At 39.1% G+C, this 13873-nt stretch overlaps 1 protein-coding gene across 11 annotated transcripts in view; it reads left to right on the forward strand.

The window, feature by feature from the left end:
• Positions 1 to 1154: 1154 nt before the first annotated feature.
• Positions 1155 to 13873, forward strand: part of LOC103626416 (achilleol B synthase) — a 60179-nt gene continuing 47460 nt past the window's right edge. For 4 of the 11 annotated variants that reach the window (XM_035959043.1, XM_020538390.1, XM_020538389.1 and 1 more), the window contains exons 1-6: positions 1157 to 1535; positions 3750 to 3938; positions 4943 to 5032; positions 5123 to 5317; positions 5718 to 5802; positions 8709 to 8875. In XM_035959043.1, coding sequence (XP_035814936.1) covers positions 1338 to 1535; positions 3750 to 3938; positions 4943 to 5032; positions 5123 to 5317; positions 5718 to 5802; positions 8709 to 8875 — 924 coding nt within the window. In that variant the 5' untranslated portion in view covers positions 1157 to 1337. Of the gene's footprint in view, positions 1536 to 3749; positions 3939 to 4942; positions 5033 to 5122; positions 5318 to 5717; positions 5803 to 8708; positions 8876 to 13873 lie in introns of all 11 variants that reach the window. The other 7 variants (XM_035959042.1, XM_035959040.1, XM_035959041.1 and 4 more) reach the window with 4 other exon arrangements.

Below are 13873 nucleotides of genomic sequence, written 5' to 3' on the forward strand. Positions count from 1 at the left end.
GTCGCCAAAAAGTATGTTGGCACTGATCTAGGTGCCAAACACGCAATGAACCACCTAGCGGTGCTCTCTATGGCGGTGGAGACGGTCCACAGCCCTGGACTGGACGGTCCGCGGCCTGGGTGCAGCAACGGCTCCTTCCCTGCATGCTTCCGGACAGTCCACACCTGGGGCCGGACTATTCGCGATGGTGCAAGGTCTTCTTCTCTGTGAAGAACCCTAGAACTCGCCTTCGGGTAGATCCCGTTGAGGAGGAGAGCTCCAGGGGTTGCTCTGGGGTCGGCAGGCCACACGGGGCGTGCCTAACCGGTGTAGAGTCAAAGAGGGATGGTTGTGGAAGACTAAGGGCATGTTTGGTGTGGCGCCTAAGCCACCACACCGCACCACACTTTTCAAGCCGCAGGTGTGGCGGCTGATTTGGCCGCTGCGGGTTAGGCGCGGTGTGGCGGCTTAGGCGCCACACCAAACATGCCCTAAACTAGATCTAAACTAAGACTAGATTACTCCTACTCCTAGGAAATGGAAAGAACAATGTAAATAAGGTAAAACTGGTAAATAGATTTGATTAGATCAATTGTGGGGGGCTTAATCGACCGTACCCCTTTATCTATATAAGAGGAGGTCTGGACCCAGTACAAGTCGGTTTCCTAGCTAATCCCGTGGAGATCGCTAACAAATCTCGTAAGAAACAAAGAACTGTAACTGATTCTATGCATGTGCGAACCATCCGCGCCGCCACCACAGACAGTCCGGACCACGGATCGTCCGGCCCCTCGCCTATTTTGGTGCTAAACACCCACACAACCAAATCACTACACTCATAACCTTTACTAAATCCATCAAACAAATTGCACCCAGAATTAACACACCATCAAAATTAATGGTTCATATTGCTAGATAAACTTCTCTCCCTTACAAACTCAGACAATATTTTTTGGATCATCCCTCCCCTCCCCTTGTCCTCGCCACCCCAGCGTCCCCTCCTCCTTCCTCCGCAACCCAGCCACCCCCTCCCCTCGCTCGCACCGCCGTCAGACCCTTTCCTCTTCGAAATCGTAAGGTTAACATGGACTATATGCTAGTTTATTTTCGGCGGCAAGAGACCACCAAAAAGTTATATGTTTTTCTGATGACTAAGGGGAGCTTGAGGAGGCCTGCAAGTCAGTCAAGCAATCATTCATTCATTCATGCGTAGACTGTTCAGATAAGACGAGGGCCGACGGCCTCTCTCGGCTCTACGAGTCTGCGTGAGGAACTCCATCTCCATATAAGAACGAGGGCGTCACGCTCTAGCGCAGCTCGCAGCAGGAACGAACGATACTGATCTAGTGCTCGCGGTCATGTGGAGGCTGAAGGTTAGTGAAGGTGGCGGGCCGTGGCTGCGGACGGAGAACGGCTTCCTCGGCAGGCAGGTGTGGGAGTTCGACGCCGACGCCGGCACGCCGGAGGAGCGCGCCGAGGTGGAGAGGCTTCGCCAGGAGTTCACCCGCCACCGCTTCCAGAGGAAAGAGTCCCAGGACCTCCTACTGCGCATGCAGGTGCGGTGCATTGGTTATTACTATTCCGATCATTCAACATGGCGCACACATATGCTGCATTTTTCTCCTCCTTGTTCCGTCTTATTCGTAATATAAGATACTCAGCTGTACACAGGTTCACCACAAGAAAATTAGGTCAGGCATATACCACATTTTACAACGTACCGGCTCAAACAAATAAAAGAAAAAAAACAAGAGTAAATCGAAGTTGACACGCTATATGTTACTTGGATCCTTGAGCTCAGAAAACCAGAAAAATGGATAAAGTTATTGTGTTTGCTTACATCAAGTACAACTCTAACATAATTCAGAACCTCCTCATTAGGAGCACCACTATACATAGTTTCCAAGCTCTGATGTGTATTCCAAGTCTCCAACCTGGTACACTGGAGGAATTGATTTTTATCATGGCAGCTAAATATAGGTGAACAGGCATCAACTCGAAAAAAAACTTTGTATGTGTAAATAAAAATAGGATACAAATTGATGCTTACTGTATCAGCATAAATGACACTAGCACCACCACCAACGACCAGCAACCATTGTGTGAAATAACAGCTTTGGCAAATTAACACACGAGTCAACAAAATACACTGCAGATCCAGTATTAAAATGTGACCGGAACCTTCCAAACCTGCTGGACTAAAATCCAGAATTTTTAGTGCAGCAAAGATATCTAAGTTCTCTGCAACTTTTATATCATTAAGATTTACAGAAACAATCGTTTAAGTACATGAATTTTATCCAAGCAAAACTATAGAAGCAGAAATTTCATCACACATGTCAATTGTTTCTTCATCCTTTAATTTAGGGTTTTTTAAGCTGGTGTCCTTGGTTTTGCTGGTGTCCTCATTTTTACCCTTACTTTAAGGCAGCACATAAATGACTTTATTCTCTTAGCAAAAAAAAAAAAACACTACTAAACATACAAGTAAGCCATCATCTCAATTACGCACAAAGAATTTATTTGTTCAACCATAAACAGGTTCAAAGTGAAGGTATACCTGGCAGTAGCACAATCCAGAGTTATACATATACTTACTTAACACACAACTATTCAGGCAACACAGGAAGACTCATGCTTCCAACAAAACATCTTTCATCCCTTAGGAGTTCCTTAAGGTTCATGCAGGTTAATAACATGGCTTACCACTTGATGAGATTAACAGTAAAGAGGAAGGCCCATATTCTAGAAGGTATAGAATCAAGACTCCACCGCAACCATGACAGAAAAATCAGGCGATGCAAGGAGCACACATATTCTTTATCTCAAAATGAAATCATATAACTGATTATTAAGAGCTAGGCGTTCTCTTTACACTTATTCACTACGAAACCGATACTAACATGCAACCTCATAATTTAATAGTAACTCCGTTCTCAAATATTTTTCGACCGCTAGTTCATTTTTGAACTAAAACATGATAAATAAAAAAGAACAGAGGGAGTAAACGAGAAACATCGCAAGGTAATTATACCCGTGGTTCATACCAACCATTAACCTACCAAGTTTTACCATAATTTACTCGAGCTACACTATCACAAATTTAGCACCCATTTATTTAGGTCAACTGCTAAGCCATCATATGTGATACATAAGACCCGTTTTAGCGAACAATCAGGATGGTGCTATTAAACATCTCTTTAAACAATATAGCCAAGCCAACACATCTAAAAACGACTTATAATTTGGAATGAAGAGAATACGAAATAATAAATACATGTATTTGCATCGATCCTTAGCTTATCACTTCAATTTGTATGACAATATATATGAGGAGGACAAGCACATGTATAGGAGAGAGCGTAGGTGCGTGTAGGTGAGCTTGCTGAATGCTGACAGAGATAAAAATTAGCTAGCAGTATCAGTACTGCATACCAGTGGTGGTACTCCCTCATGTCCGGGTTGTTGGGGCTAGCTGGCTAGGGGCATCTGGGTCCATCTCTATCATGATCTGCGACAGCAAGTTGCAACCCATCAGTACTGCGACAGCAAGAAGGCGGGGTGCTAATTTACGTAAATAAACATCGGTTTTTTTTTCTATCCAATATAAATAAGATTATTTATGTCGACCATCTTTACATTGATATAAATAATTGATTATTTTATTTGTCGATGTAAACTAATTAATCTATGTCTGCTTTTTTATAGTTAATATAAATAATTGTTTGGATTTGCTATAGTGTACTCAAATTGTATTTATTTATATGCAGTATGCAAAATCAAGCCAACGATTAAGCCCTTCAACTCCATCGATGAAGCTTGAAAACAGTGAAGAAGTGACTGAAGAAATAATACTAACTTCGTTACGGCGAGCTTTAAGTCAACAGTCTATTTTACAAGCACATGACGGTCATTGGCCTGGAGATTACAGTGGATTTCTGGTTATTATGCCAATGTTTGTAAGTACTTTAGGGTTCATCCGTCAGCGACCGATTGTTTTCATCTGTCTTTTCTGTGTTTGAATCACTTCATTTTAGGGAAATTAATAAAATTCACTCAATAAAGTAATATATTTAGCTCTGAATTTGACATTTCACCATTTTCTAAAGTTCAAATATAAATCTATCTCGATTTCATTGTGACGAAGGATTAGAAATGATTTTATATATTAGTAGAATTTTGTTTCTACTCTATAACTTAAAGGACGCTCTTCGTCTAGAAGTAAAAATGTATATATCTTAGACATCTTTCTAATAATAATATATAAATATATTTTGCATAAAATCGAAATATCTTAATAGATACATGCATAAATTACTGTTATTAGAATGGAATCCAAACGCGGCATACAAGGAAAAAGAAAATAAGTATCATTCACTTCGTGCATTAATACATAGAACAAGTTATCTTTGATGTGGTACTACTACTAGTCGTGTCACATATGTTAATACATGGAGCAATCATTTTTCCCTGGCTCTCAATGGTTAACAACAACCCACTAGGATTTAAAATATGTTTTTCTGTACGGGGCGTTTGGATCCCTTTATTTTATAGAAATTGGAATTCAATCAATAAAATAACTTATTTAGTTTGGAATTTGACATTCCACCACTTTCCAAAGTTTAGATATAAGTCTATGTCAAATTCACGAGGAGGGGGATGAAAAATGATTTTATACATTAGTAGAATTTGTTTCTACTCTGTAACTAACATGACACTCTTCGTCTCACTCCTCTATAGTAAAAATGTAGCACATAAACATCTCCGACATCTTGCTAATAATAGTATATAAATATATTTTTGTATAAAACCGAATTAACTTAATTAATATATGTCTAAATTAATATTATTAAAATGAAATTCAATTTCAATGATCCAAACGGGGCGATATTGTAATCGAATTCCATTTGACGGTTTGAGGACATTATTAACGTACAACATGGATGTTCTATTTCTCTCGCAGATATTCTCTCTATATGTTACTGGATCAATTAATACAATCATATCACCGGAACATCGGCACGAGATATTGCGCTACATTTACAATCATCAGGTACTATTCTTATTCGAGTCCAATTGAATAAATTTTGTAAGAGCTCTCCTTTTTTTCTATAAATTATACCCAAAACAAATAAAAATGCAGAATGAAGATGGCGGTTGGAGCACGCATGTTCTAACGACAAGCACCATGCTAGGATCATGCTTGAACTATGCAGCCTTGAGGCTTCTCGGCGAGGTGGCACATAGGGAGGAAGATGCTTTGTCAAAAGGACGGGCCTGGATTTTATCCCATGGAAGTGCAGCTGCGCTACCACAATGGGGAAAGATATGGCTCTCTGTATGAAAAAGAAAGCTATAGAAAAGCATTACTTTTTATGCTATAATAAGAAAAAAATACTTAGGTCTCGTTTGAAAACCACATTTTCTAAAGAAACTTATATTTTACCAAGTGAAATTAGTTTATTTTCTCCTGAAAATAGGAATCTCTTGAAGTTTTCACAAACTAGCCCTTAAACTTGGTTTTTATTAAGATGAGAATCATTGCCCTACCTGACACAAACTTTTTTTTGTTTTTATCACACTATAGCAACAACATTTTGCAACACGTTGTTAAGGATATGTGAAATATTCTTTCAAAAAAGGGACAATGTGAAATCACATACAAAGACATCATCAACCACATTTAACTCATGGTTATGCTCAGACTAATGTAAGCTACCATATATTTGAAATCACAGATAATTGGTGCTTATGATTGGTCAGGAAATAATCCAATTATCCCTGAATTGTGGATGGTGCCATATGCTCTTCCAATACATCCAGGTAATTAACTGTTCATTTTGTGGGGGTAACTTAGGTTTAGCGTCTGTCCTTGATACATAAAATGGTTTTTACACCATGAAAAAACATGTGATTTCACATTAACTTCTTTTAGCAATTTTGACAAAGTGCCTTTTGAATTAATTAATTTTTTACATATCGTACTATGTGTTTGTAAGTAACTAGGGAAAAAGATCCATGAACATGTGTACGGCTTTACAAAGAAGTATATGCGACGTTTCAGCTTATTACAAGCAAGCAATAGGCTTGATGGAAAAAAGTTATACTACAACATACATATAGGGTATGCTTGAACTTTTTTTAGATAATGGAGAAAAATATCTGGCTTCCATGATTCCATCTCATAAGGAGGATAGCAGCTCATCCGTCTGCCCCCAACAAAAGAACAAATCTCCAAGCCACCATCTCTAACCGGTGGTGGAGAACTTGTTATGACGTAATGTATCTTTGTGTATGGCAACGAAGGTGTTGTATGGTAGTGGTAGCTTTGACCCTCCAATGTGCCGTGCTTGTAGTGAGTTCTACTCGGCTTTTATTTGGTCTCCTTCCTCTTCGTTTTTTCTACAGTATGGTTCAAGAACTAAGCCAATAGATTCCCTTGAAAAGCATCTATAGAGAAGTTAGCATTGAGATGTTACCAAAAACTAAATCATTCCTAGTTACCTAGATAGCCCAGCATAAAACCGAAACACCTGAAATAATAAGCTTTCTAGTTTTTTAGTCCACGCCCACGAGCCAGTTCCCAAAAACATGGCGAATTGACAGAGGTGGTCCAAGACCAAAACACCAAAATAAAAGCTGACACAAAATGATTGGCAAAACGGCAATGGAAAAAATAAATGTTAAATCATTTCATCTTTACCACAAAACATACATTTTTATTGCCCTGCCAATTCCATCTTGCTAAGTTATATTTAGTGAGTATCACTCCTTTAAATAAATACCATACAACGTTTTTTATCTTCGAAGGCAGTTTTAATTTTCAAAGAATTTTGGGATGGAAGATTTAACCATTGTTGATCAAAGTCCTATACATCGATTGAATAGTAAATTGTCCCAACGAATTAGATTCCAACTAAAATAATCGTTTTTAGTATTTAATCTAACATGCACAAGACACTGAACAAGGTTAAGCCATAAAACCAAGTTATGACCTACTAAAGCTCTACGACAAGATAAATTAAGCGGGACATATATGAAGACATTGGCAAATGGCACTTTTTGCCGAACAATTTGGTATAAAAATGGGTATTGAACCATGAGGTGTTGGTTATCTAACCATTTATCTTTCCAAAACCTAATTTATTTACCATTTCTAATGGTAAAAACACCAAGACCGAAGAAAACATCCTTTACTTTCATGAGCCCGTACCAAACGTGCGAGTCACCAAGCTTTGTGAAACTTTAGATAGAGGATTTTTTTTGTAGATATTTTTTCTGTAAAAGATCTTGCCACATGCCATCCTCATTAATCAACTTGAAAAGCCACTTGCTTAGCAGACACTTATTCTGCAAATCAATATTCTAAAGTCATAAACCCCCACACTCATTGGGCTGACAAAGGATGTCTCATTTAGCAAGTCTATATTTTCTCTTATGATATTCTCCTTGCCAGAAGAACCTAGCTCGAAAGAAATCAATCCTGTCCAAAACTCTCCTAGGAACTTCAGAAAATGACAGTATAAACATAACCAGGCTCGAAAGGACAAAATTTATTAACATCAGTCGACTACCGATCGACATAAATTTTTCTTTCCAACTACTAATCTTATTCTCAAGCTTATCTTACAAACTTAAAGTAATTAAGAGAATAATATAATGCTCATCATCTAAGTCTGCACCATTCAGATTTGTTTGATCCCTTTCGATCTACAAGCTTTTTTTTCGTGTACCACCATAGAATGCATCATGCATGCCTTCTTCCAGATAATAGCACAATTTATTTCATAGACTAGATTTCACGAACCTGCATTATATTAACCTCTTAATTCATCGTATTTTGTGTCCATCGGTAAACCTTCCAAAAACAAGGTTTGGATCCCCACAACTTTTGTGGTAAGAAGCCAATAAGGTCAGTCATATGCCCATAAGACTATCTCTTCATACCTATATTCAAACTGCACTGCAATCTACAGTGCGGAATCGTGCAAAACAGTATTTTTGGTTAAACTATAGATAAACTGCTACAGAAGGCCTAAGGATTGGTTTTATCTTTCATCACCCCTATGGACAGTAAACGGAACCTCTTTCATTAACATGTTGCGACGAAACTACAAATGAGCTTTGTTCACCTTTATGATCAGTCAATAGCACATCTCTTGTTCTCGTTTCGTGTAAAAGGGTTAACCGACCCGCAGCTAGGGTGTTACAACGTTATTTGTGAAACATGAAAACTTTATTAGTTTTGGGACTAATTTGAAACAAAACATTGTTATGAAAAATAATCATTAAATGTATATATCTAATGGTAATGTATCAGGAGTAAACCAAGTTTCCGTGCAAACTCCGTGTAAACCAACAAACAAAAGTCACAAAAAAATCTCAAAAAAATTATAGATGTACTTCATTGCCTACTCTACCATTGTATAAAATTTCAAATTCATCGTATGTTAAGAGATATAAAAAAGAGAAAATTCTGATATACAAAAAAGAGAAAATTCTGATGAATTTTATTTCGAGATAATTTTCAGTTTTTTGGTATCACTTAACATATGATGAATTTTAACTTGAAATTTTATATAGTAGTATAGTAGGCAATGAAGTATATATATAATTTTTTGAGAATTTTTTGTAACTTTTGTTAGTTGGTTTATACGGAGTTTGTACGAAAACTTAGTTTGTATATGATACATTGACATATCTAATACAAGAAAAGTTCTCCTTTGTAGGACGATTCTATTGTTTTTTTCGGTTGGTATATATGCCAATGGCGTATCTTTATGGAAAGAAATTTGTTGGGCCGATTACTCCAACTGTATTGGCATTAAGGGAGGAGCTTTACAACATCCCATATGGTAATATTAATTGGAAAGAAGCTCGTCGTTCTTGTTCCAAGGTTTGTTTCAATCTAAACTAACACCCTAAGAGCTCAGCATGCAACCTTTGTCTATGCAATTGTTTTAAGGCTATATATATACACACATTAAAAGAAATGCTAAAATACTGTCAGGTTATCCATTTATTAAACAATTTTGGATAATTAAAAGTGGTGTTGAAATTTTAATATTTATTACATACAACTAAATTTTAGGGGATATAATTGATTTCACATGGAATATATAAATTTAAATGACACTGAAAGCTTATGCTAGTTTAGTTTGATGAGTGTCTGCAAGGGTGAATGTTTTTTTATTTTGGCGCATTATTAGAGATTTGTTGACTTGGGCATGAATCTATCTAGAACCTATTGAGGCTTATTATGATCAAGAGTGTGATCATAATGAATTTTGTGACAACATACCTACTCACTCATAATATTATTTGTGCTAGGAGAAACTAAATCTCAAGTAGTGGTTGTTGGTCAATTGCACATTGTGCTTCAAGGTTAAAAAACTTAGAAGAATCTCATGTCCTGTGCATTCATCATACTCGATGTGCAGATGCTCTGCATTGTTACCCATTATATGTAGTCAAACAAAGGAAAAGAGTGACAAAGCAGGGAGAGAGGGTAGGGAAGGAAAGTGTATGAAAGGGTGGATATGATTTATAATCGTTCATGATACCATGAAGGTGAAAATATTTCATGCAATACAACTCAATTAACTATGATTGGTACATATTTTTTAATAAAATGTAAACTTTCAGTCTCTGCCACTAACAACCAAGTCTTACAGCATTACCAATTTATTTGCTTATGGAAGTAAACAAAAAGAGTTCACTCAAATAGTAGAAAATTATAGGCAAAGTCTAATTTTCACTTTGCCATCCATTCTTAGCAAAACATGTCGAAAACAATAACCTCTAATGAATTGATTGCTAACTAAAACTTGTTTCTATTATCGTCATGTTGCGGGAGTGCATCTAACTATAGCCAATATGATCATATAAAAATAGCCTACATAAAACAATCAATATCATCATGTGTACACCAAATTATCCAAATAATAGCAACACCCCCTCCCTTCACAAAAATATATTTTATCCTCTATCTTCTCTCAATGCCTAGGCTAGCCTCCAAGCTTGCCAATAGTAGATCTAGGTAGGTGACAGTCACCTAGAGGGGGTGAATAGGTGACACCTGGAAAACACAAATTAAACAAAAAAACATGATCTGTATTAAGTACTAGTGCAAACTAAATCAAGTCAGAGTGAGAAACGATGAATTCTATCACTTGATTGCTCTCACAAGATTGTGGAATTACCTTGAGCAATATCACAAGTGAACAACTAGGAAGAATCAATCATAAAAAATCAAGCACACAAGACACATCGATTTTTTTCTCATGGTTCGATCAAGCCTCAAATGTTGCCTACTCCACGTTGTGGTGTCCCGACGGACAAGGGTTGCACTCAACCCCTATCAAGAGATCCAATGATCAACTTAAGTGCCACCATTTTTCTTATCTCAATATCAATCTCCTCGCAAGGATCTCCACAAGTTGGAGTCTCCAGTAGTCGTACACAGATTGATGGGAGTTACAACTCCAAAGAATACAACAATAGAGAGAAGAGAACACACAAAAGAGCAAAGCACAACACCGCAAAGTCACAACATGAACACACAATGAAAGAACAACACTATCTCATAATAACTCGCACTCGGATCACTTTAGGGTGTCTCACAAATGTGTAGGAGTGAAGTATGTGCTCTTGGTATGCTTGGGTGTCCTTGGGGTTGAAATGGGGGGGTCCTTTTATAGCCCAAAGACAACTAGGAGCCATTGAACCTTCCTCCAAAAACCTGCTAAAAACCAGTTCTCGGCTGGCGCATCAGACCAGCCCACCATCGGACCAGCAATAGGGACGAGTCCTTCGGGATCCTGACTTGGCACTAACAAAATGAGTGGTCCGATTATCATGCGGTTGGGCGCCAAAGTAGTCGTTACCAGGTGGCCACCTAGCAGGCACTGGACGGTCCAGGTGGCCACCGGACCTCCATGTGTCTGCCTCCTGTTGAAGTAGTCGTTGGGCGCCGAAGTAGTCGTTACCACGCGGTTCCGTGCACCACCAAACCACTACTATAGATGATTTGGTGCACCTCCGAGCCAGTGTTGTAGATGGTCTGAAGCACCAGGCCTCCACATACCAAGTCTAGGCTCCCTGCGAACCCAGTCCGGTGCACCATCCGACCGGTCCGGTGAGTCACAGACCAGCCCAAATTAAGCTCTTTTGGCCTAACTTCTTCACTTTGATTTGGGCTTTCTTGTTAGCTTCCCTACAACTTAGACAAACATTGTTTGAGTATAACCAATTGAACTAAGTCTATGAAACTCACCTCATTCTCATCTTTTCTCCAGGATTTGAGTTGTGGCTCAAACTAAGTCCAAAATACACTTTTCTCTATAGAATGAGTTAGAGTGCAAACACAAGTGCTAGAAACATTGTAATAGGCATATCCAACTTATCTAAAGGTTCAAACCTCACAGTCTTACCCTTTTTGCCCACGGTTGCATTTCTAGGCCTCTTTTGAGCACATTTGGACTTAGTAACCTCCAAATTGCATTCGATTGAACTTATACTCATACACTTAGCAAACAAGTTAGTCCACGATGTTGTGTTGGACTTTTAATCACCAAAATAGGTAGAAATGGCTATCTAGCTCATTTCCCTTTCAATCTCCACCTTTTTGGTGATTTATGCCAACACAACTAAAACAACAAGAGTATGACTAACTCTAAACAAGTTTGCTATGCAATATGACATAAAAGCTTCAATATGAATTTCAAACCAAGTTGAGATGAGAAATACAAAGGTTTCTTAGATTTGGCATACTTGGACCTTTTAGCCACCATTTTCTTTTGGTTTGCAAAGTAAGCCATTTTCAATGTTTTCACTTTTATAAGCCAAATACTTTTTTGAGTTTTGCAAATCAAAATTGTTTTGACTTAAAGCAACCAGTTTTTTATCAAAAACTCAACTCTAAGCAGTTTTTACAACAAGATAGCTCCTCTTTGCAATCAAGAGGGTTCTGGATCAAAAGACAAGTTAAAAACTCAAAACTATTTTGAAAACTCAAGTGGTGGTTGGTCCAGTTGCTTTGGCCTCTAATTCCCCCCACCTTGGCATTAAGCACCAAAATAGAGAAACTAAGTGGCCCAATCCCATTGCCTCACCAAAAATAACAAATGAAAGCCAGAAGCAATAAAAATCAAGGGAATTGAGACAAAGAAGCTTGATAATGTTTTGTAGTAGAAGCACCTTTCTTTGTCCAAATTCACCATTTCCCTTTCAAGCACCTTGGTACTACACACATTATCAACTCAAAAGCATTGTTAGTCCCAAAGGGTCAAAATATAGACAATCCCCTCGTAAATGCGTGCATCACTGCACTTGGACTTGTGATGTCCAGGGATGATTTTCTACACTTTGAACCACAACATAAGCATAATATGAAAAAATTAAGCACAACATCAATTAAAACAACATGATCAAAGGTGATAATCGCCTAGAGGGGGGGTGAATAGGGCGAAACTGAAATTCTCAAAAATAATCAAAACTACAAGCCGGGTTAGTGTTAGAAATATAATCGAGTCCGCGAGAGGGCGTAAAAACAAATCGCAAGCGAGTAAAGCGGTGAGACACAAGGATTTGTTTTACCGAGGTTCGGTTCTCGCAAACCTACTCCCCGTTGAGGTGGTCACAAAGACTGGGTCTCTTTCAACCCTTTCCCTCTCTCAAACGGTCCCTCGGACCGAGTGAGCTTTCTCTTCTCAATCACTTGGAACACAAAGTTCCTACAAGGACCACCACAAGATTGGTGTCTCTTGCCTCAATTACAAGTGAGTTTGATCGCAATAAAGAATCAAGAAAGAAGAAAGCAATCCAAGTGCAAGAGCTCGAAAGAACACAAGCAAATCTCTCTCCCTAATCACTAGGGCGTTGTGTGGAGTTGGAGAGGATTTGATCTCTTGAGTGTGTCTAGAATTGAATGCTAGAGCTCTTGTAAGTGGTTGGAAGTGTAAAAACTTGGATTCAATGAATGGTGGGTGGTTGGGGGTATTTATAGCCCCAACCACCAAACTAGCCGTTTGGTGAGGCTGACTGTCGTATGGTGCACCGGACAGTCCGGTGCACACCGGACATGTCCGGTGCGCCAGCCACGTCACCAAAGCCGTTGGGTTCCGACCGTTGAAGCTCTGTCTTCTGGGCCCGCCTGGATGTCCGGTGGCGCACCGGACATGAACTGTAGAGTGTCCGGTGCGCCAGTATGGGCGTGCCTGACTTCTGCGCGCGCTGGCGCGCATTCAATGCGTTGTAGGTAGCCGTTGGCGCGCGAAGTATTCGTTGCTTCGATGGCACACCGGACAGTCCGGTGTACACCGGACATGTCCGGTGAATTATAGCGGACTAGCCGTTGCGAATTCCCGAAGCTGGCGAGTTCCCGAGGCCGCTCTTCCTTGGAGCACCGGACACTGTCCGGTGTACACCGGACAGTCCGGTGAATTATAGCGGAGCGCCTCTGGATTTTCCCGAAGGTGACGAGTTTGACTGGGAGTCCTCTGGTGCACCGGACAGTCCTGTGCGCCAGACCAGAGGTGCCTTCGGTTGTCACTTTGCTCTTTTGTTGAACCCAATACTTTGTCTTTTTATTGGCTAAGTGTGAACCTTTGGCACCTGTATAACTTATACACTAGAGCAAACTAGTTAGTCCAATTATTTGTGTTGGGCAATTCAACCACCAAAATTATTTAGGAACTAGGTGTAAGCCTAATTCCCTTTCAATCTTCCCCTTTTTGGTGATTGACGCCAACACAAACCAAAGCAAATATAGAAGTGCATAATTGAACTAGCTTGCATAATATAAGTGCAGAGGTTGCTTCGAATTGAGCCAATAAATATTACTTACTAGATATGCATGGATTGTTTCTTTTATTTTTAACATTTTGGACCACGC

This window comes from Zea mays, chromosome 5, assembly GCF_902167145.1.
Source record: "Zea mays cultivar B73 chromosome 5, Zm-B73-REFERENCE-NAM-5.0, whole genome shotgun sequence".
Taxonomy (NCBI): domain Eukaryota; kingdom Viridiplantae; phylum Streptophyta; class Magnoliopsida; order Poales; family Poaceae; genus Zea; species Zea mays.